The sequence below is a fragment of the Neomonachus schauinslandi genome, chromosome 3 (genome assembly GCF_002201575.2).
Source record: "Neomonachus schauinslandi chromosome 3, ASM220157v2, whole genome shotgun sequence".
In the NCBI taxonomy this organism is placed as follows: Eukaryota; Metazoa; Chordata; class Mammalia; order Carnivora; family Phocidae; genus Neomonachus; species Neomonachus schauinslandi.
The window spans coordinates 92,098,861-92,123,895 of record NC_058405.1 but is presented as its reverse complement, the minus strand read 5'-3'; the positions used below and the strand labels follow the sequence as shown (position 1 = coordinate 92,123,895).

Sequence of the window (25,035 nt, the reverse complement as noted above, 5' to 3'; positions counted from 1 at the left end):
TTGGTAGAATTTTGTTGAGAATTTTTGCATCTGTTTTCAACAGGGATACTGGTCTGTAGTATTCTTGTAGTGTCCTTATCTGGCTTGGGTATTGGGGTGTTGCTGGCCTCGTAGAATGAGTTTGGGAGTCTTTCTTCCTTTTTATTTTTTTGGAAGAGTTTGAGAAGGCTTGGCATTAATTCTTCTTTAAATACTTGGTATAATTTCCTAGTGAAGAAATCTGGTCCTGGGGTTTTCTATGTTGGGAGGTTTTTGATTACTGATTCAATCTCCTTTCTTAATATTGGTCTATTCAGACTTTACTTCTTGACTCAGTCTTGGTAGGTTGTATGATTCTAGGAAATTATCCATTTCTTGTAGGTTATCTAATTTGTTTACAGTAGTCTCATAATCTTATTATTTCTATAGTATCAGTTGTAATTTTTCCTCCTTATTTCTGATTTTATTTATTTGAGTCTTTTTTTCTTAGTCTTGTGAAAGGTTTGTCAATTTTGTATATCTTTTGAAAAAAAAAAAACAGCTCTTAGCTTTGATCTTTCTATTGTTTCTCTGGTCTCCATTTCATTTATTTCTACTCTCATCTTTTTTATTATTTTCTTCTGATAACTTTGGGCTTAATTTGTTCTTCTTTTTCTAGTTCCTTGAGGTGTAGTTAGGTTTTTCATTTATGATCTTTCTAATTTCTTAGTAGAGGAGACCCTAGAATAACCTAGATTTGAATTGCGTAGGTTCACTTACATGTGAATTTTTTCGATAAATACAGTTTAGTACTGTAAACAGTATTTTCTCTTAGGATTCTCTTAACATTTTTTTTCCTCTTGCTTTATTGTAAGAATACAGTATGTCATACATTGAACATACATACAAAATATTTGTTGATTGACTATATATTATTGGTAAGGCTTTTGGTAAACAGTAGGCTACTGGTAGTTACTTGGATTTTCAACTGTGTGAAGTTTTTGCCTCTAACCCCTACATTGTTCAGGGGTCAATGGTATATGCATTTATTGCTATAAACATCCCTCTCAGAACTGCTTTTACAACATTCATTCCATATGTTTTGTTATTTTGTGTTTCATTTGTTTCAAGATTTTTTTGGTTATCTTTTTCATTTCTTCCTTGACGCATATGTAGTTCAGGAGCGTGTTGTTTAGTTTCTACATGTATGTAGTTTTTCCACCTTGCCTCATGTTGATTTCTGTTTTCAGACCATTGTTGTTGAAACAGATAGTTGGTTTGATTTCAGTCTTCTTAAATTTGCTAAGACTTTTTTGTGTCCTACCATATGATCTGTCCTTGAGAATGTTCCATATGTACTTGAGAAGAATGTATATTCTGCTGCTGTTAGATCGAATGTTCTGTGGATATCTTTTAGATCTATTTCATGTAATGTGTGGTTCAAGTCCATTGTTTCTTTATTGAGTTTCTGTCTGGATGATCTTTCATTTTTTGAAAGTGGGTTATTAATATCCCTTGCTATTATTGTATTGTACTATTTCTCCATATCTGTTAGTATTTGTGTAATATGTTTAGGTGGTCTGATGTTGGGTGCATACATATTAACAATTGTTATATCTTCTTGATGAATTGATCCCTTTATCATTATATAATGAATGACTTTCCTTGTTTCTTGTTACTGTTTTTGGCTTGAAGTCTGGTTTGTCTGATATAAGTGTATATATCTTGGTTTCCACTTCTGTGGAATATCTTTTTTCCATCCCTTCTTTTTGAGGGTTGTGCATCCTTAAAGCTGAAATGAACCTCTTGAGGAAGACTGTAGTTGAATTTTGGCTTTTTATCTGTCAAGGCATTCTGCCTTTTCATTGGTGAATTCAATTCTTTCCATTTAAAGTAATCATTGATATATAAGAACTTTATATAAAATGCCATTTTACGGGGCGCCGCAGTGGCTCAGTTGTAAGCGTCTGCCTTGGCTTGGGTCATGATCCCAGGGTTCTGGGATCAAGTCCCATGTTGGGCTTCTTGCTCAGCGGGGAGCCTGCGTCCCCCTCAGCCTCTGCCTGCTGCTCTCCCTGCTTGTGCTCTCTCTCTCTGACAAATAAATAGAACCTTTAAAAAAAAAAGATTAAAAATAATAATTAAAAAAATGCCATTTTATTTATCAATTTCTAGCTTGCTTGTATTTCCACTGTTTCTTTTCCCTCCATTTCTGCATACCTTTGTATAAATTAATTACTTTCATTTTCCCTTGTCTTTTGTGCATCTGTTTCCTCTTTCTTTGCCCTTTATGCATCTACTATAGGTTTTGTTTCGTGATTACAATGAGTTTATCTTATAAATAAAATTTCATTTCATTTTAGGCTGATAGCAACTTATCTTCAAACACCCACAAAGGCTTTACCCTTTTACTATTCCCTCTTATATTAGTATTGTCAAAATGGAGCTTTTTATGTTGTGGATGTTCTAAGCCTGACTATAGTTTTCACTTTTCCCAGTGTGTTGTATACGTTCGGTATATTTTATGTCACTAATTAGCATCTTTTCAGCTTGAAGAACTCCCTTCACCAGCTTTAGAGTTGGTGAACTCCCTCATCTTCTGTTTGTCTATGAAAGCCTTTATTTATCCTTCATATCTGAAGGATAACTTTGCCAGATAAAGGATTCTTGTCTGGCAATTTTTATCTTTCAATCCTTCTAATATGTCTTTCTACTCTGTCCTGGCCTGTAAGATTTCTTCTGAGAGATCCACAGACAACATAATGGGGGCTCCTTTATACGTTACATTCTTTTTTTCCTGGCTGCCTTTAAGATTCATTATTATTAATTTTTGATAGTTTCATTATAATCTGTCTAGGAGAAGGCCTTTTTGCATTGAGATAACAAGGGTGATCTCTTAGTTCCATGGACTTGTGTGTCCAAGTCTTTCCCCAGGTTTGGGATGTTCACTATTATGTCTTTAAGTAAACTCTCTGCCCTCTTCCTCTTTTTTCCTTCTGGAACCCTGATTATTCTAATATTTTTCTTTTTTGCTGTAATCCCTGAGTTCATACTTTCATTGCTTCTTTTAAATCTTTGTTCTGTCTTCTGCTGAGAGCTCCTTGAATGATTAGTACCATACATCATAAATATCTAAAGTTTGCATTACCATGAAGATATTTACTTAGATGATTGGGCCAGGATCCCAAAGCAAGTTTTGCAAAGTAAGGTTGAATCTCTTGGCCTCTTAGGTGTGAAGGTTAAAACAAGATCTTAGTACTACTTATTAAAAGGTTAAAAAAAATGAGGCAAATCTATTTTGCTGGTATTGATTATACTAATGAAGCTTTGAGAACTCGCCTCTTCTAGGATTATATGACTGGGATATAAGAAGAAGGGTATTGTAGAAAGGAAAAATAAAAAATCATTACACTTTTAAAAAAATAAAAATATTCTTAGGGTTATTCCATAAGATCTTGAAACCTTAACATTTTTTTTTCTCCAAATATTGCTTGTAGTTTTGTTTATTTAATTTTTTTAAGATTTTGGTTTTTTGGGAGGCAGTTTTAGATTCACAACGAAATTCACAAGAATATACAGAGATTTCCATACATCTCCTAACTCCACACACGCATAGCCTCCCCCCATTAACATCACTCATTATAATGGTATATTTTTTACTAAGGATGAGCGTATATTGACATATCATAATCACCCAGAGTCCATTATTTACATTGGGATTTACTCTTGGTATTGTACATTCTATGGGTTTGGATAAATATATAATGATGTATGTATATTCATCATTATAATACATTACAGAATAATTTTTCTGCCTTAAGAATTCTCTGTGCCTCACATAATCCTGTCCCCCACTGACCTCTGTCACCCACTGTTCTCTTTCTCCATAGTTTTGCTTTTTTCAAAATGTCATATAGTTGGAATCATACATTTTGTAGCCTTTTCAGATTGGCTTCTTTTACTTAGTTATATGGAGTTAAGTTCCTTCCCCATCTTTTCATGGTTTGATACATGATTTCTTTTTAGAGCTGAATAATTTTCCATTATCTGGATGTACCACAGTTAATTCATATATCTGCCTACTGAAGGACATCTTGGTTGTTTTCAAGTTTTGGCAGTTATTAATAAAATTGCTATTCATACTCATGTGCAGGTTTTTGTGTATATGTAAATTCTTATTTCCTTTGAGTGAATACTGAGGAGTGCAATTGCTAGGTGGTATGGTACAAGTATGTTTAGTTTCACAAGAAACTGACAAACTATCAACCAAAATGGCTATACAATTTTTCATTCCCATGAAAATGAATGAGAGTTCCTATTGCTCCACATCCTTGCCAACATTTAATGTTGTTAGTGTTCTGGATTTTGGCCATTCTATAGGTGCGTGGTGGTATCTCGTTGTTTTAATTTGCATTCCCCTGTTGACATGATGTGAAGTATCTTTTCCCATGCTTATTTGCTCGCTATATCTTCTGTAGTGAGAAGTCTGCTAATGTCTTTGCCTAGGTTTTTATTGGGTTTTTAATTTTTATTGAGTTTTAAGAGTTCTTTGTATATTTTGAATAACAGCCCTTTATCAGATGTGTCTTTTACAAATATTTTCTTCTAGTGTTTGTCTTTTACTTTGCTTGATATTGTCTTTCACAGAGCAAAAATTTTTAATTTTAATGTAATCCACCTTATTTATTATTTCTTTCATGGATCATGTTTTTGGTGTTCTGTCTAAAAAAGTATCATCATACCTAGGTCATCTAAGTTTTCTCTTGTGTAATCTTTTAGGAGTTTTATAGTTTTGATTTTACATTTAGGTCTCTGATCCATTTTTACTTATTTTTTGTGAAGGCTGTAAGGTCTCTGTTTAGATTCATACTTGTGCTCTTCAATGTTGAGTTTTTCTAGCACCATTTGTTGAAGAGACTGTATTTGCTCCATTGTATTGCCTTAGCACCTTTTTCAAAGATCACTTGAGGGCGCCTGGGTGGCTCAGTTGATGAAGCATCTGCCGTCAGCTCAGGTCATGATCCTGGGGTCCTGGGATCAAGTCCCACGTCAGGTACCCTGCTCAGCGAGGAGTCTGCTTCTACCTCTTCCTCTGCCCCTTCCCCTGCTCTCTCTCTCTTTCTATCTCTCTCATTCTCTCAAATAAATAAATAAAATCTTTTTTTTTTTTAAGATTTTATTTATTTATTTGACAGAGAGACACAGTGAGAGAGGGAGCACAAGCAGGGGGAATGGGAGAAGCATGTTTCCCACAGAGCGGAGAGCCCAGCCCGATGGGGGCTCGATCCCAGGACTCTGGGATCATGACCCAGGCCGAAGGCAGATGCTTAAGGACTAAGCCACCCAGGCGCCCCAATAAATAAAATCTTTTAAAAAAAAAAGATCACTTGAATGTAATTTTGGGGGGTCATACCTGGGTTCTTTGTTCTGTTTCATTGATCTGTTTTGTCTGTTCTTGTACCAGTACCATACTGTCTTCACTACTGTAGCTTTAAAGTAAGTCTTGAGGTTGGATGGTGTCAGTCTTCCAAATTTATTGATCTCTTTCAATATCATATTGGCTATTGTGGGCCTTTTTCCTCTCAATATAAACTTTAAAATCAGCTCATCAGTATCCACAAAATGATGGTCAATTTTGACTGAGATTGCATTGAATCTGAAATTGGAAAGAATTGACATCTTCATAGTACTGATTCTTCCTACCCATAAATATGGAGTGTCTGTATTTATTTAGTTCTTTGATTTCATTCATTAGAGTTTTGTCATTTTCTTCATATAGTTCTAATATATATATATATATATTTTTTTTTTTTTTTTTTTAAGATTTTATTTCAGAGGGAGTGCGCAAGTGAGAGAGCACAAGCAGGGAGAGCAGTAGAGGGACAGAGAGAAGCAGACTTCCCCCCGAGCAGGGAGCCTGACTTGGGGCTTGATCTCAGGACGCTGAGATCACAGCCTGAGCCGAAGGCAGCTCCTTAACTGACTGAGCCACCCAGGCGCCCCTAATACATATATTTTAGATTTATGTTTAAGTATTTCATTTTTGAGGGTGCTAATGTAAATGTTACTGTGTTTTTAATTTCAAATTCTACTTGTTCGTTATTGACATATAGGAAAGAAATTGACTTTTTTATTAATCTTGTATCCTGAACCTTGCTATAATTGCTTATTAGTTTCAAGAATTTCTTTGTCCGTTCTCTTGGATCTTGTACATAAATGATCATGTCATCTATGAACAAAGTTTTATGTCTTCCTTCCAGTCTGTATCTTTCATTCCCTTTTCATGCCTTAATTGCATTAACACAGGATTCCCATATGATGTTGAAAAGGAGTGGTGAACTGAGACATCCTTTCTTTACTTCATCTTAGTAGGAAAACTTCTAGTTTCGCACCATTGGTATGTTAACTGTAGGTGTTTTTTTAGAAAGTCTTTTATCAAGTTGAGAAAGATTCACTGCCTTCCTACTATAGCAAGAGTTTTCATCATGAATCGTTGTTAGATTTTGTCAAATGCTTATTCTGCATATATAACTATGTGATTTTTTCTTTTTTAGTCTTTAATGTATCAGTTTATATTAACTGATTTTTGAGTATTGAGCCAGCCATGCATTCCTGGGATATGTCCCACCTGGTTTTGGTGTATAATTTTTTTTATACATTGTTGAATTTGATTTGCTAATATTTTGAGGATTTTGAATCTTTGGTCATGAGAGAGATTGTTTTGTAGTTTTCTTGTAATGTCTTTGTCTGGTTTTGGTATTAAGGTAATGCTAGCTTCATAGAATGACTTTAGTAGTATTCCTGCTTCTATCATTTGAAAGAGATTGTAGAGAATTGGAATAATTTCTTACTTAAATGCTTGGTAGTTCACTAGTGAACACATCTGGGCCTGGTGCTTTCTTTTTTTTGAAGTTTCCTAATTGTTCATTAAGTTTCTTTAATATATACTGGTGTATTCAAATCATGTATTTCTTTCTTTGTGAGTTTTGGTTGATCGTCTTGTTCAAAGAATTGGCCCAGTTCATTGAGATTATCAAACTTCTGGGCATAGACTTATTCATGGTATTCTTTTATTATGCTTTTAATTGTATTGATGTCCATTCTTTCATTTCTGATATTAGTAATATGTGTCCTCTCTATATTTCTTAGTCTGGCTAGAGGCTTATTGATTTTATTAACTTTTCACAGAACTGCCTTTTGGTTTCATTGATATTCTCTGTTGGTCTACTGTTTTCAATTTCATCGATTTCTGCTCTTTTTCTTTATTTTATTTCTTACTTTAGATTTAATCTCCCTTTTTAAAAAGATTTATTTATTTATTTATTTATATGAGAGAGAGAAAAAGAGAGTGAGTGTGCAAGCAGGGGGTGAGGGGCAGAAGGGGGAGAAAATCTTGAAGCAGACTCCCCAGTGAGTGCAGAGCTTGGATGCTTGATCATGACCTGAGCCGAAATCCAGAGTCAGCTGCTCAACTAACTGAGCCATCCAGGTACCCCTCTACTCTTTCTTTCTTTCTTCCTTCCTTCCTTCCTTCTTTCCTTTCCTTTCCTTTCCTTTCCTTTCCTTTCCCTTTCCTTTCCTTTCCTTTCCTTTCCTTTCCCTTTCCCTTTCCCTTTCCCTTTCCCTTTCCTTTTCCCTTTCCCTTTCCCTTTCCCTTTCCCTTTCCCTTTCCCTTTCCCTTTCCCTTTCCCTTTCCTTTCCCTTTCCTTTCCCTTTCCTTTCCCTTCCTTTCCTTTCCTTTCCTTTCCTTTCCTTTCCTTTCTTCTTTCCTTCCTTCCTTCCTTCCTTCCTTCCTTCCTTCCTTTCTTTATTAAAGATTTTATTTATTTATTTGACAGAGAGAGACACAGCGAGAGCAGAAACACAAGCAGGGGGGAGTGTGAGAGGGAGAAGCAGGCTTCCCGCTGAGCCAATGGAGGGCTCGATCCCAGGACCCTGGGATCATGACCTGAGCCCAAGGCAGAGGCTTAATGACTCAGCCACTGAGGCAACCCTACTCTTCTTTTTTTTTTTAACGTGGAAACTTAGATTATTGATTTTTGATCTTTCTTCTTATATATGCATTCAGTGTCATAAAATTCCTTCTAAGCACTGCTTTTGCCATGTTTCACATATTTTTTTTTTTAAAGATTTTATTTATTTGACAGAGAGAGACAGCAAGAGCAGGAACACAAGCGGGGGGAGTGGGAGAGGGAGAAGAAGGCTTCCAGCCAAGTTGGGAGCCCAGTGTCAGGCTCGATCCCAGGACCCTAATGACTGAGTCACCCAGGCGCCCCCATTTCATGTATTTTGATGGGTTGTGTTTTCATTTTCATTAGTTCAAATAATTTTTCATTTCTCTTGAGATTTCCTGACTTTCTGTTTTATTTATAGGTGTGTTATTTAATCGCCAGGCATTTTAGGATTTTCCAGTAGTTCTTTTTACTGATTTCTAGGTTCATTTGTTGTGCTTTTTTTTAATTTATATTTTTATTATGTTATGTTAATCACCATACATTACATCAATAGTTTTTGATGTAGTGTTCCATGATTCATTGTTTGCATATACCACCTAGTGCTCTATGCCGTACGTTGCCTCTTTAATACCTATCGCCAGGCTAACCCATCCCCCCACCCCTCACCCCTCTAGAACCCTCAGTATTTTTTCCTCTGAGTCCATAGTCTCTCATCGTTCATCTCCCGCTCCAATTTCCCCCCCTTCATTCTTCCCCTCCTGCTATCTTCTTCTTTTTTGTTTTTTTTTTTAACATATAATGTATTATTTGTTTCAGAGGTCCAGATCTGTGATTCAACAGTCTTACACAATTCACAGCACTCACCATAGCATATACCCTCCCCAGTGTCTTATCACCTAGCCACCCCGTCCCTCCCATCCCCCACCACTCCAGCAACCCTCAGTTTGTTTCCTGAGATTAAGAGGTCCTCATATCAGTGAGGTCATATGATACATGTCTTTCTCTGATTGACTTATTTTGCTCAGCATAATACCCTCCAGTTCCATGCACATTGTTGCAGATGGCAAGATTTCATTCCTTTTGATGGCTGCATTAATTAATATTCCATTATATATATATACCACATCTTCTTTATCCATTCATCTGTCAATGGACATCTTGGCTCTTCCCATAGTTTGGCTATTGTGGACATTGCTGCTATAAACATTGGGGTGCATGTACCCCTTCGGATCCCTACATTTGTATCTTTGGGGTAAATACCCAGTAGTGCAATTGCTGGGTCGTATGGTAGCTCCATTTTCAACTCTTTGAGGAAGCTCCTTACTGTTTTCCAGAGTGGTTGCACCAGCTTGCATTCCCACCAACAGTGTAGGAGGGTTCCCCTTTCTCTTCATCCCCGCCAACATCTGTCGTTTCTTGACTTGTTAATTTTAGCCATTCTGACTGGTATCTCATTGAGGTTTTGATTTGGATTTTCCTGAGGCTGAGCGATGTTGATCACCTTTTCATGTGTCTGTTGATCACTTTTTCATGTGTCTGTCTTTTTTGGAAAAATGTCTTCTGCCCATTTCTGGATTGGATCATTTGTTCTTTGGGTGTTGAGTTTAATAAGTTCTTTATAGATTTTGGATACTAGCCCTTTATCTCATATGTCATTTGCAAATATCTTCTCCCCTTTTGCTGCGCAAAAGCTTTTTATCTTGATGAAGTCCCAATAGTTCATTTTTGCCCTTGCTTCCCTTGCCTTTGGTGATGTTTCTAAGAAGAAGTTGCTGCGGCTGAGGTCGAAGAGGTTGCTGCCTGTGTTCTCCTTTAGGATTTTGATGGACTCCTGTCTCACATTGAGGTCTTTCAACCATTTGGAGTCTATTTTTATGTGTGGTGTAGTTTCATTCTTCTGCATGTGGCTGTCCAGTTTTCCCAACACCATTTGTTGAAGAGACTGTCTTTTTTCTATTGGACATTCTTTCCTGCTTTGTCAAAAATTAGTTGACCATAAAGTTGAGGGTCCATTTCTGGGCTCTCTATTCTGTTCCATTGATCTATGTGTCTGTTTTTGTGCCAGTACCATACTGTCTTGATGATGACAGCTTTGTAATAGAGCTGGAAGTCCGGAACTGTGATGCCACCAGCTTTGCTTTTCTTTTTCAACATTCCTCTGGCTATTTGTTGTCTTTTCTGGTTCCATACAAATTTTAGGATTATTTGCTCCATTTCTTTGAAAAAAGTGGATGGTATTTTGATGGGGATTGCATTGAATGTGTAGATTGCTCTAGGTAGCATTGCCATCTTCACAATATTTGTTCTTCCAATCCATGAGCATGGAACGTTTTTCCATTTCTTTGTGTTGTCCTCAATTTCTTTTATGAGTATTTTATAGTTTTCTGAGTACAGATTCTTTGCCTCTTTGGTTAGATTTATTCCTAGGTATCTTATGGTTTTGGGTGCAATTGTAAATGGGATCGACTCCTTAATTTCTCTTTCTTCTGTCTTATTGTTGGTGTATAGGAATGCCACTGACTTCTGTGCATTGATTTTATATCCTGCCACTTTACTGAATTGCTGTATGAGTTCTAGCAGTTTTGGGGTAAAGTCTTTAGGGTTTTCCACATAAAGTATCATATCATCGGGCGCTTGGGTGGCTCAGATGGTTAGGCGACTGCCTTCGGCTCAGGTCACGATCCTGGAGTCCGGGGATTGAGTCCCGCATCGGGCTCCCTGCTCAGCAGGGAGTCTGCTTCTCCCTCTGACCCTCCCCACTCTCATGCTCTCTCTATCTCATTCTCTCTCTCAAATAAATAAATAAAATCTTTAAAGAAAAAAAAAGTATCATATCATCTGGAAAGAGTGAGATCTTGACTTCTTCTTTGCCGATTTTGATGCCTTTTATTTCTTTTTGTTGTCTGATTGCTGTGGCTATGTTGAGTAGCAGTGGTGATAGTGGACATCCCTGCTGCGTTCCTGACCTTAGGGGGAAAGCTCTCAGTTTTTCCCCATTGAGAATGATATTTGCTGTGGGTTTTCATAGATGGCTTTTATGATATTGAGGTATGTACCCTCTATCCCTGTACTGTGAAGAGTTTTGATCAAGAAAGGATGCTGTACTTTGTCAAATGCTTTTTCTGCATCTCTTGAGAGGATCATATGGTTCTTGTTCTTTCTTTTATTAATGTATTGTATCACATGGATTGATTTGCGGATGTTGAACCAACTTTGCAGCCCAGGGATAAATCCCACTTGGTCGTGATGAATAATCCTTTTAATGTGCTGTTGGAACCTATTGGCTAGTATTTTGGTGAGAATTTTTGCATCCATGTTCTTCAAGGATATTGGTCTGTAATTCTCCTTTTTGATGAGGTCTTTGGTTTGGGGATAAAGCTAATGATGGCCTCATAAAACAAGTTTGGAAGTTTTCCTTCCATTTCTATTTTTTGGAGCAGTTTCAGAAGAATAGGTATTAATTCTTCTCTAAATGTTTGGTAGAATTCCCCTGGGAAGCCATCTGGCCCTGGGCTTTTGTTTGTTGGGAGATTTTTGATGACTGCTTCAATTCCTTTAGTGGTTATAGGTCTGTTCAGGTTTTCTGTTTCATCCTGGTTCAGTTTTGGGAGTTTATACATCTCTAGGAATGCATCCATTTCTTCCAGATTATCTAATTTGCTGGCATATACTTGCTCATAATATGTTCTTATAATTGTTTGTATTTCTTTGGTGTTGTTTGTGACCTCTCCTCTTTCATTCATGATTTTATTTTTTTGTGTCCTTTCTCTTTTTTTGATAAGTCTGGCCAGGGGTTTATCAATCTTGTTAATTCTTTCAAAGAACCAGCTCCTAGTTTCGTTGATCTGTTCTACTGTTCTTTTGGTTTCTATTTCATTGATTTCTGCTCTGATCTTTATTATTTCTCTTCTCCTGCTGGGTTTAGGCTTTATTTGCTGTTCTTTCTTCAAGCTCCTTTAGGTGTAGGGTTACGTTGTGTATTTGAGACCTTTCTTGTTTCTTGAGAAAGGCTTTTATTGCTATATATGTTCCTCTTAGGACCGCCTTTGCTGCATCCCAGAGATTTTGAACAGTTGTGTTTTCATTTTCATTTGTTTCCATGAATTTTTTAAATTCTTATTTAATTTCCTGGTTGACCCATTCATTCTTCAGTAGGATGCTCTTTAGCCTCCATGTATTTGAGTTCTTTCCGACTTTCGTCTTGTGATTGAGTTCTAGTTTCAAAGCATTGTGGTCTGAAAATATGCAGGGAATGATCCCAATCTTTTGGTACCGGTTGAGACCTGATTTGTGACCTAGGATGTGATCTATTCTGGAGAATGTTCCATGGACACTAGAGAAGAATGTGTATTTTGTTGCTTTGGTATGGAATGTTGTGAATATATCTGTGAAGTTCATTTGGTCCAGTGTGTCATTTAAAGTCTTTATTTCCTTGTTGATCTTTTGCTTAGATGATCTGTCCATTTCAGTGAGGGGGGTGTTAATGTCTCCCACTATTATTGTATTGTTGATGTGTTACTTTGCTTTTGTTATTAATTGGCTTATATAATTGGCTGCTCCCATGTTAGGGGCATAGATATTTACAATTATTAGATCTTCTTGTTGGATAGACCCTTTAAGTATAATATAGTGTCCTTCCTCATCTCTTATTATAGCTTTTGGTTTAAAATCTAATTTGTCTGATATAAGGATTGCCACCCCAGCTTTCTTCTGTTGATAAATGGTTTTCTACCCCCTCACTTTCAATCTGGGGGTGTCTTTGGGTCTAAAATGAGTCTCTTGCAGACAGGATATCAGTGGGTCTTGTTTTTCTATCCAATCTGATACGCTCTGTCTTTTGATTGGGGCATTTAGCCCATTTCCATTCAGGGTAACTATTGAAAGATATGAATTTAGTACCATTGTATTGCCTGTAAGGTGACTGTTACTGTATATTGTCTGTGTTCTTTTCTGGTCTATGTTGCTTTTAGGCTCTCTCTTTGCTTAGAGGACCCCTTTCAATATTTCTTGTAGGGCTGGTTTCGTGTTTGCAAATTCCTTTAGTTTTTGTTTGTCCTGGAAGCTTTTTATCTCTTCTTCTATTTTCAGTGACAGCCTAGCTAGATATAGTATTCTTGGCTGTATATTTTTCTCATTTAGTGCTCTGAATATATCATGCCAGTCCTTTCTGGCCTGCCAGGTCTCTGTGGATAGGTCTGTTGCCAGTCTAATGTTTCTACCATTGTAGGTTACAGATCTCTTCCCACAAGCTGCTTTCAGGATTTTCTCTTTGTCTCTGAGACTCCTAAGTTGTACTATTAGATGTTGGGGTGTTGACCTATTTTTATTGATTTTGAGGGGGGTTCTCTGTGCCTCCTGGATTTTGATGCGTGTTTCCTTCCCCAAATTAGGGAAGTTCTCTACTCTAATTTGCTCCAATATACCTTCTGCCCCTCTCTCTTTTCTTCTTCTTCTGGGATCCCAATTATTCTAATGTTTCATCTTATGGTATCGATTACCTCTCGAATTCTGCCCTCGTGATCCAGTAGTTGTTTATCTCTCTTTTTCTCAGCTTCTTTATTTTCCATCATTTGGTCTTCTATATCACTAATTCTCTTTTCTGCCTCATTTATCCTAGCAGTTAGAGCTTCCATTTTTGATTGCATCTCATTAGTAGCCTTTTTTATTTCGACTTGGTTCGATTTTAGTTCTTTTATTTCTCCAGAAAGGGTTTCTCTAATATCTTCCATTCTTTTTTCAAACCCAGCTAGTATCTTTAAAATCGTCATTCTGAACTCTAGTTCTGACATCTTACTAATGTCTGTATTGATTAGGTCCCTGACTGTCGGTACTGCTTCTTGTTCTTTTTTTTTTGAGGTGATTTTTTCCATCCTGTCATTTTGTCCAGAGGAGAATAGGTGAATGAGAGAACAAAATGCTAACAGGGTAACGAAGACCCCAGAAAAATATACACTAAACAAATTAGATGAGACCTGAAACCGGGGGAAAAGAAAGGGAAAGAAAGAAAAAAGAAAAAGATAAACAGCAAAAAAAAGAATATGATCAAATATGATCAGGCTGGTGCATAGATCAGTGCCACACACTAGGTTTTGGGCGTATTTTGTTCTGTCAAAAGAAAGTGACTCCCAAAATTTTAAAGAAAGAAAAACTTATATATGTACAAAAATAAGGGTAAATACAATGAAGGGATGGAATATGATTGTAAAGATGAAAATTATAAAAGATTTTATAAAAGGAATTGATAAGATAAGAAGTTGGTTGAAAAAAGAAAGAAGAGGATTTTTAAAAAAAGGGAGAGAATGTGAGCAGGCAGGAGGCTAGAACAAAGCCATACACTAGAGATTTAGAGTATATTTTGGTCTGTTAGAAGAAACTGTATCCCAGAATTTTAAAGAGAGAACAACTTACATGTATATATACCAAAAATAAGGTTAACTACTATGAAGGGATAGAATGTGACTCTAAAAATGAAAATATTTTTTTATTATTATGTTAATCACCATACATTACATCATTAGTTTTTGATGTTTTCATTGTTTGCATATAACACCCAGTGCTCCATGCAGAACGTGCCCTCTTTAATACCCATCACCAGGCTAACCCATCCCCCCCAAAAAAGATTTTTTAAAAAGGGGATTGATAAGATGTTGGTTGAAAAAGGGAAAAAGAAAAATTAAAAAAAAAGAAAAGAAAAAGTTAAAAAAAAAAAATAACTTTGAAAGACTAAAGAATCGTGGTAAAAAAGCCATGAATTCTATGTGCAGTATTCCCCTAGCGCTGGAGTTCTGCCGTTCTCATTGATTGGTAAACTTGGTCTTGGCTGGCTGTTCTTGCTGATCTTCTGGGAGAGGGACCTATTTTCGTGGTTCCCAAATGTCTTTTCCGGAGGTGGAATTGCACCCCCCCTTGCTGGGTCCAGGCTAAGTAATCTGCTCGGGTTTGCTCTCGGGAGCCTTTGTTCCCTGCAAGGTTTCCGTACAGCTTTGGGGGACGAGAGCGAAAATGGCAGCCTCCCAATCTCTGCCCTGGAGGAGCCGAGAACTCGGGTCCCTACTCCTCAGTGAGCCCCCAGAGAAAACCAGTCAGTCACTCCCGTCTCCCCGGTCTCCAGCCGCACTCTGTGCTCACCCGGCCTGTGACCGAGCGTTTCTATCTCTGGCACCCGACTTGGTGTGGAGTCTCCAAACCCAGCAGATCCCTGAGGAGCACTCCCGTGCCGCTCCTCCTGGGGGAGGAAGGGAAGTCTCCCCAGATCTGCTGCTTGTTGGGTCCCTGCTGGAGGAGCAGTGGCCCATCTGTGCCGTGGATCACAGTTCATGGCAACCCCGAGCTGAGAGCCCGCTCCTCGGCTCCGTCTCTGCAGCCGGCTTCCTTGCTCCAATAGGTGGGAGCTGTGCTGCACTCAGGCATCCCCGGTCTCTCTGTGACCCCGAGGGTCCTGAGACCACACTGTCCCAGTGCGGGTTCCACCCCCCACGTAGCCACTGAGTGATGTCCTTCAGCAGAGCCAACTTCTAAAAGTTCCGATTTTGTGCTCCGCCGCTCTATTACTTGCCAGTAGCGGCTGACGGATGCCCCCTCTCCTGCCATCTATCTTCCCGAATATCACCTCGGATTCACTTCTCTGCACGTCCTACCTTCCAGAAAGTGATCGCTTTTCTGTTCAGAGTTGCTGCTATTCTTTTCTTCGATCTCCTGTTGAGTTCGTAGGTGTTCAGAATGGTTTGATTCCTATCTAGCTGAATTCCTGGGACCAGATGAAATTTAGGTCTCCTACTCCTTCGTCCTCCAATTTGTTGTGCTTCGAAAGTAGGTATTATATGATTTCTATTCTTTCAAATTTGTTAAGGTGTGTTTTATGGCTGAGAATATGATCCATCTTGGTGAATGTTTCAAATGAGCTTGAGAAAAATGTATATTTTCATATTGTAAGAAGTAATCTGTAAAGGTCAATGATATCTATTTGATAATATTATTGAGTTCAACTATGTCCTTAATGATTTTCTGTGTGCTGAGTTTGTCCATTTCAGATAAAGGGGTGTTGAAGTCTCCGAATACAATACTGTATTCATGTAGTTCTGTCAGTTTTTCCCTCTTGTAGTTTGATGCTCTGTTGTTAGTTTCATATTCATTAAGATTTTATAATGTCTTCTAGGAGAATTTACCCCTTTAGCATTGTGGAATGCCCTGCTTTATCCTCAATAACTATTTACTTTAAAGTCTTGCATTTTGAAATTATTAGAGCTACTCTTCTTTGCTTTCATTCTTACTTTTTTGAGATATAATTGACATATAACATTATATTAGTTTCAGGTGTACAATAATGATTCAGTATTTGTATATATTGCACAGTGGTTATCACTGTATATCTGGTCAATATTCATCACTACACATAGTTTACAATTGTTTTTCCTTGTGGTAACTTTTAAGATCTGTCCCAACAACTTTGAAATGTACAATACAGTATTATTAACAGTAGTCACCATGATGTACATTATATCCCTAGTACTCCTGCTTTTTATTAATTAGTCTTAGCATGGTATATTTTTATACGTTTGTTTGCATTTAACCTATATATGTTTTTATATTTAAAATACTGTTTAAATATTTTTACAGTATCTTAAAAGACAATGTCTTTTGTTATATTTAGCCCATTGACATTTTAAAGGATTTTGATATATTTGTATTAATATCTGACATATTCGTTACTGTTTTCTATTTGTTGCTCTTGTTCTTTGTTTCCATTTTTGTTTCACTTTTTCTGCCATTCTTGTTTTAATTGAGCATTTTATATGATCTCATTTTCTCTCCTTTCCTAGTTTATTAGTTTTACTTCTTATTTTTTTTTTAGTGGTTGCTCTAGAGTTTGCAATTATATTTACAGTAATCCAAGTCTACTTTCAAATAATAGTATACCATGTCACAGGTACTGTGAGTACCTTATAATAATGAGGTAATACTGGGGCGCCTGGATGGCTCAGTCATTAAGTGGCTGCCTTTTAGTCAGGTCATGATCCCAGAGTCCTGGGATCGAGCCCCATATCAGGCTCCCTGCTTGGCGGGAAGCCTGCTTCTCCCTCTCCCACTCCCCCTGCTTGTGTTTCCTTTCTGGCTGTGTCTCTCTCTGTCAAATAAATAAATAAAATCTTTAAAAAAAATAATCAGAGAATACTAATTTCTTCCTCCTGTCCCTTGTATCATTGCTGTCAATCATTTCACTTATATATAAGCATTTATAAGTATATAATTGTATATATAGGATAGGTACATAAACATACATAATTGCATACATTTTTTATTTTAGTATTTTGAGCAAATTATATGTTAGATCAGTTAAGAATAAGAAAAATCAAGTTTTTATTTTACCATCACTTAGTCCTTCAGGGCTTTTCCTTTCTTTATATAGATTAAAGTTTCTGGCCTATATTATTTTTTTTCCTTTTAACATTTCTTGCAAGGCAGGTCTCGTTCCAACAAAATCCCCCAATTTTTATTTGAGAAAGTCTTCATTTCTCATTCATTTTTGAAGGATAATTTTACAGAATATGAAATTTGGGGTTGATGGTTTTTTTCTCTCAACGCTTTACCCACTTTCTTCCTGCTTCATGATTTCTGAGAAGCTGGATTGAATTCTTCTTACCTTTATTTCTCTATAGATAAGATGTTTTTTTTTTTTCTGGCTTCTTTCAAGATTTTTTCTTTATTTTTCATTTTCTATAATTTAAAAGTGGTATACCTAGGTGTGGTTTGTTGTTTTTGTTTTTTTTTTTTAAGATTTTATTTATTAGATAGAGAGACAGCGAGAGAGGGAACACAAGCAGGGGAAGTGAGGGAGGGAGAAGCAGGCTTCCTGCCTAGCAGGGAGCCCGATGTGGGGCTCGATCCCAGGACCCTGGGACCATGACCTGGGCCAAAGGCAGACGCTTAAGGACTGAGCCACTCAGGCGCCCCCCAGGTGTGGTTTTTAAGGCATTTATCCTGCTCGTGTTCTCTGAGCTTCCTTGACCTGTGGTTTGGCATTTGATGTTAATTTGGGTAAGTTCCTTAGTCATTTTTGTTTCAAACATTTCTTATGTTGCTTTCTCTTCTCCTTCTGGTATTTCCATTACCGTATGTTACTGTATGTCACATCTTTTGTAGTTGTCCCATAGTTCTTGGATAGTCTGTTCTGTTCTTTTTTAGTCTATGTTCTCTTTGCTTTTGGGGTTTTTAGGATTTTATTGATATATCTTCTGCCTTAGAGATTATTTCCTCGTCTGTGTCCAGTGTACAAATAAGGTCATGAAAAGTGTTGTTTCTGTGGTAGTGTTTTTTACCCATAGCATTTGGTGGGGGGGAGGGTTGGCTTTCTAAGGAAATCTAATGATTTCCATCTCTGTGCTTACATTGCCCATCTATTCTTACATGATTTTTACTTTATCCATTAGAACCCTTAGCATATTAATCATAGATGTTTTAAATCCCCAGTCTGATCATTCCAACATCTCTTCCATGTCTGGTTCTGCTTTGTCTCTTCACTTTGTGTTTTTGCCTTTTGGTATGCCTTATAATTTTTTGATAGCCAGACATGATATTCCAGTAAAAGGAAGTGTTATAAATAGGCCCTTAGTAATCTTGTTGTGAGGTGTAGGGGGATGGCAAGTGTTCTGTATCCTATGATTAGCTCTCTCTTTTAGTGAGCCCATGCCTCTAGAATGTGAGCTTCACAAGTGTTTCTCTGTGTTTTTCCTCCCTGCTAGGTGAGATAGGATGGCTAGAGTGAGCTGATTAGGCTTCCTCAGGTTGGTTAAGCTCTGCTAATACCCGAGCAGGTGAAGATTTGGTGAACTAGTTTTAAAAAAAAAAAAAAGAACAGAGTGTATTTCAAAATGGTTCCTTTTCCCCTTCCCTTGCTGGAAACCCAAGGGTATTTGTGTCTGGTATTTACCGTGGGAATCTGGTTGGGCTTCTCGAGGTAAATTTCACAATATTACAGGAGGCCCTTCCTCCTCCATAACTGGGTCCCTCTGGAGTTTTTCAATCTTGAATTTGTCCACACGGAGCCTCCAACAATTCTTAAATTACAGTTCAGATTCCTCTGGCACTGGTTCCTCTGGCAGTTTCTGCTCGCTGAGTCTCTGCTCTGGTAAGCTGCAGTTCTCTGTATTCACCTGTTAGTCTCTCAAATCTTGGGAGCAGCAGTTCCTGTGCCCTCCCCTCTCTTAGGAATCCAAGAAGAGGTGTTGATTTCTAAGCTCCTTACAGAACCAGAAAACTGCTTGTAGTTCTTGGTATATCTCATTGGTATATCTTGAAATTTTAATATGTGACATGTGTTTTTTTGTATTTCTCTAGATATAAAGTTGGGAAAGGTATAGTTCACAGCAAATATTCAGATAAAACTTTCTTCAATTGATTATATAGATTCTAATTATTTTTTGAAGCACCAGAATCTTTAGATTTCTTATGTAATGTGTCTATATATGATTGAATGTTTAGATGTTACTGAAATACAGTTAAAAGGTTACTTTTTGCATTATTTTCTTAAGTTAATGTTTTTATTTTTATTCAGTATTTTAAATACTCCCACTCATTCTCTTTTTATCCAGGTTGAAGATTATAAAAATTTCTTTCAAGTGCAAACAGTTTTTTATTCAACTTAGAAAAGAAGTGGTGAGTAGTGATCTAATAATTATTAGTATAAATGAATATACTTATAAATATTTGTATAAATATAAATAACATTTATATAAAATAAATAATATTTATATAAATGAAGTCTTTAAGAAATGAAGTCATTCATGGCTGATCTTTTAGTATGAGTGAAAGTGTTACTAACATTGTTGATAACTGCCTTGTGAGTTAATTGCATTTCATGACAATGTTTATTTATTTCCACAGTGTCACTGTGGTTCTGATTTAAAGTACTTCTATATATCCATTTTGCTCTCTTTTGAACTTTGAAACTGATCTCAATCGTGATGTTCGTTGTCAGTTGCCAGGGTCTATTCATGAGGGTGGGAACTGAACATTTTTTATATATATATATATATATATTTTTTTCTTTTCCCCCCTCCTACTAATCTGAAGCACTTCTTTTCCTATGTAGTTTATTTTATTTTAGGGAGACTGAGTGTTTAGTTTTGTTTCTAGTTCATTGAATGTATAGTACGTTTCCTCCCTTTATGGGAATGGTGATACCCTTTTTATATATTAAATACAATACACTGAGTTATCATGGAAAATACAGTGTTGGAAAGAACTTCACCTTGTTAATGATTTTATCTAATCAAAATTAAAATAATTTATCCTTAAATTATTTCTTGGAAATCTTAACAAATTAATGCAGATTTCAAGATGGTTGTGTGTGCATATATGTGTAAAATGTATTTGGAACCTTAAAAATATTGGAGTCAGCTGCATTTTATCAGAGGGTGATGATCTAAGTGACTATGATTTATCATTTATACTCAAAAATATAAAAGTTTTTTTCTATAGTTTTATTGAATTACACAGAAAAGTATACAAATATTAAGGATAGTGTTTGGTAAGTATATAATAAATATATAATACTAATATTGTAGAACATTACTACCACCTTAGTATTATTGCTAATGGAGCTAATGCCCATCTGTGTCATTAACCTTCCTGAGAGGTAAATACTATTCTCATTTGTATCACCATGGATTAGTTCGCTTGTTTTTGAGCTTTAAAAAATTGTCATACATAATGTTCTCTTTTTGGCTACTATCTAACCTTTACATTGTGAGTTCATCCATATTTTTGCACATAGCAATAGTTTTTCTATTGCTCCATGGTATTATATTAAGTGAATATACCATAAGTTACTCATTCTTACGTTAGTGGACAATTTTGGCATTTCCAGGTTGTGGCTATTATGACTAATGCTGCTAATGAACATTTTTGTACATGTTTCAAAACATCTTATCTGGAAACGAGAGAACAAATATTTTAAATTATTTTATTGGTAGAAGGCAACGTAGAAGTCAATTTTTCTGATTTTTTTCCTATTAATATTACTATCATTGTTAGCAATAATAGTTGTGGTATTTAACATTTATTGAGGTCTTACTAGATAATTACACAGCTATTTTCATATCTTTTAATCCTCAAAACCATTCTCCAAGGTAATATATCATTAGGAATGTGTTCAGTCACAGATAACATCAACAAAAGTCATCTAACAGCTGATTAAAGACGTATATAGTCATAGTCTACAGAATGTTGCCTTGTTAATGTTTCTCTGTGAAACAGCTCTTTATTTTTAAATACCCAAACTTTATAGAAACTACTTATCTTTCAATACAACATTTTGTATCTATTGTATACAAAATGTGGAGGGTGGATTTTATTGCAAATTTGTTACAAATTGTCCAAATACAATTAATAGAAAGTCAAAATCACACAGAATTTTTGAACTATGCGATGTGTCAAAAGAACGTATATGATTCTTAGATCGGCTCTTCTACTGAGAGGCATTACTGCATACTGCTCTGTGTAAGACCTCTGTCATTTTGCATTATTTATGGAGTGTGGTGCAACATGTAAACTATTAGTGCGTACAAAGCCACTGTTAAGCATAATTAAGAATTTTTCGGTGATCAAGAAGTAGGTATTTTAAGCATATTATCTTCTAGCATAGTAGTTTAATGTTTATACATGGGTATCTCACTGTATTTTAGTTACAGAAACATTTAACAGGACATAGAAGAAAAACTAACCTTAAAAGATCAATAACCTGGACTGTGTTAAAATTAAAAACTCTGTTCGTCAAAAGATACCGTTAAGGGAGTGAAGTAGGGGTGCCTGGGTGGCTCAGGTGGTTAAGCTTCTGCCTTCGGCTCAGGTCATGATCCCTCGATCCTGGGATCAAGCCCCGCATCGGGCTCCCTGCTCAGCGGGAAACCTGCTTCTCCCTTTCCCACTCCCCCTGCTTGTGTTCCCTCTCTTTGTCAATTAAGTCAATAAATAAAATCTTTTTTTAAAAAAAAGAGTGAAGTAGATATATATAGTACACACACACACACACACCACATCCTTGGTTATATATCCATCCCAATTCAAAAATATGCTACTGACTTGAACACGTACTTCAGAAATGAGGACATGCACGTGGCCAGTAACATGAGAAGGTGTTGAACCTCATTAATCATCAGGGAAGTATAAATTAGAACCAGAATGTGATACTTCTACACATCCACCAGAATAGTGTAATGAAAAGATTGAGAAGTGAGTGGTTGGTGAATATGTGGAGGATATACTGCTGGTGGGAGGGGGTATATATTGATCTAACTATTTTGGAAAACGTTGGGCATTATCTACTGAAGATGAACACAAATATCTTATGATCCAACAACAGAAATGCACACGCATAGCAGTATTTTTATATCCTCAAACTGGAAACATCAAATATCTATCAATAACAAATGGATAACTAAACCGGTATATTCATATGATAGAATATTATATAGAATGAAAATGACTTTCACAACCATATGGATGAATATAGAAATATAATACTGAACAAAAGAAACCAGACCTAAAGAAATGTATGGGTGATCCCATGTATATAAAGTTCAAAAACAGGTATAATCTATGGTGATAAAAGTCAGAAGAGTGATTACCTTTTCAAAGATAATCTCATAGAAAGGGGGCACAAAGAATACTTAAGAGTTGCTAGTAATAATCCATTTCTTATTCTGGTTGGGTTTTAAATGGTTGCACTCATTGTGTGAAAACCAGAGCTGTACACTTAAAACATGTGCCTTACTATATATAGTTTACTTCAGTGAAACCATTTAAATATTAATTTTTGCCAAACTTTTAGAGAAAAATGATTCTGTTATGTTGCCGCTTACTTTAAAACTTGAGTTGCATAATAGTGTTCAGAAGTAATGAATATTCCTATGTATCGACAATCTAGATAGATTTATAAATTTCAAATTATTTTTAATAGGTGTGATAGTATATCTTAAAGCTTAATTTATGGGCCAGGATTATACCTTGAAATAGAATTACAGCTAGTAAGTTTTGAAAACAGATATATATCAGTTTTTAAGCTTATTTCTAACTATGTTCTAAAATAAAAGTCCTGAGTCATAATATTACAGAATGAGGTGAGATCCACATTTTGCAAACCTTTCCATTTATTTTACTGCTTTTTTATTGGATAAGCAAAAAAGGTACTGTGCTACAAGGATTAGTTGTTTGTAAGGCTAGAATATTTATCTGTAGAAAGTAAACTAAATGGAGCATTAGACCCTGATGTTTTCCTGGTATTCTCTGCATTTTGTCATTTATTACAGCATGAATCTAGAGAAACATTATTGGGATTTAATATGGTGAATTACAGAGCATGCAAAAATTTATGGAAAGCATGTGTAGAACATCACACATTCTTCCGTTTGGACAGACCACTTCCACCTCAAAAGAATTTTTTTGCACATTATTTTACATTAGGTTCAAAATTTCGGTACTGGTAAGTATTGCTTATGCATTAATGCTTTGTTATTGTATTTTTCCTCACTTTAAGATAAAGGTCTGTTTTAATCAATCATAGAATGTTTATAATTCGTACACACCTACTGAATCAAACTCTCTGGAGCGTGGACCCTATAGATCAGCAAAAAGTTCTAAAGGTTCTTGTGATTTAACCAGATGGAGAAACCTCTTCCATTGACTATATTTCAGATCATTATTTTCTAAAGTAAATTAATCATATTTAATTATTTATGTTCTAGACATGTTATGAATTCCATTGACTTTGTTAAATATTTAAAAGAAAACTTTTCTTTGTTCTAAGACATCTTTATTTGTGAAAGCAAAAGTGTCTTCTGCATGAGCGTATAATTGCCAGTTTCACCATCCAAAAGTAGAATGTTCCTATGAAACCTTTTGTAAGCCAAAGGCATGAAGAAGCCATTACCATTAATTTATATGGAAAAATTATTTCGCATTTTCAGACCCCAAGAATCACCTCTCATAGGACACATCTTGCTAACAAATGCACAAAATAAATTGAGAGGAAGCACAGATACTCAAAGACACAATTCAAAGCTCTGGTGGCTTAATGCTGAGATGCTGAGTGTACTTCAATGGAAGGAGCTTTGTGGGGTACTCTCACTGCTTGCGGTGTGCGCGGCCTCTACAGTGGCTTGCTACAAAACAAATGCTGAATGCTATTTTCTCCCCTTTTTTGTAAAAGCAGAGTGGCATAACACAAACTTTGAAAAAGTGGGGGATAACTGTACTTTGCTTTTTTATGAATGAGTTTGTTAAACCCTTTGTTATAAAGAGTTCAACCAGCTATTATGCAAAAATCACATTTAGTCATTGAACAATAACCCCAGATTCCTTTTCCTAAAACTGTCTTATTTATTCTTGATAGCTTTTATTTTTTCCTGAAGGAAAGTCTTTGAGGGATAATTCTAAATTTGGAGAAGTTCTGATTAATTTTGCCTCTGGAATTCTAAAAAGATCCATGAAAGCTAGTTTTTAAGTGCAACCTGGTAAGAATCACATAGCAAAGTCATTCATAATCTTCTACTAAAACAAATGTTATCCATTTCTGTTTCTGCTTCACAAAAGATTTTCCATCTTCAGTAAATAAAACCTTTTATCATTATGTGTTAGATTAATTCATGTTATATATTCATGTAGAAAATATTTAAATGTGGCCCAGATAAGATATATATTGTAAATCTCAAACATTTATAAATGCCCAATTTGTAATCTCAGAAAAAATAACAGTATAATGCTTTCAATATACTGTTAAAAATATATGCCCCCCCCCCCAAAAAAAAGCCCCCAAATTCAGTGGCAACACTTAAACAGAACTAGGAAACTTTTAACCACAAAAATGGCACAGCAGATTCTTAAGTGGTGTCATGTTTAACTCTTCTATAACCTTCCTAAAAGCAATTTTGAGAAAATTAAGGTGATGGTACTCGTAAATTTAAAAATAAATAGACTGATGGGGCATCTGGGTGGCTCAGTGCGTTAAGCTTGTGACTCTTGATCTCAGAGTCATGAGTTCAAGTCCTGCACTTGGCTTCATGCTGGGTGTGGAGCCTACTTGGATGGATGGATGGATGGATGGATGGATGGATGGATGGATGGATGG

The 25,035-nt window shown here is 36.1% G+C and overlaps 1 protein-coding gene across 1 annotated transcript in view; it reads left to right on the top strand.

Annotated features, from left to right (window-relative positions):
• Window positions 1–25,035, top strand: part of PTPN4 (protein tyrosine phosphatase non-receptor type 4) — a 221,241-nt gene that overhangs the window by 134,704 nt on the left and 61,502 nt on the right. Inside the window, exons 11-12 of the mRNA XM_044913261.1 lie at window positions 19,502–19,565; window positions 23,219–23,391. Coding sequence (XP_044769196.1) covers window positions 19,502–19,565; window positions 23,219–23,391 — 237 coding nt within the window. The remainder of the gene's footprint in view (window positions 1–19,501; window positions 19,566–23,218; window positions 23,392–25,035) is intronic.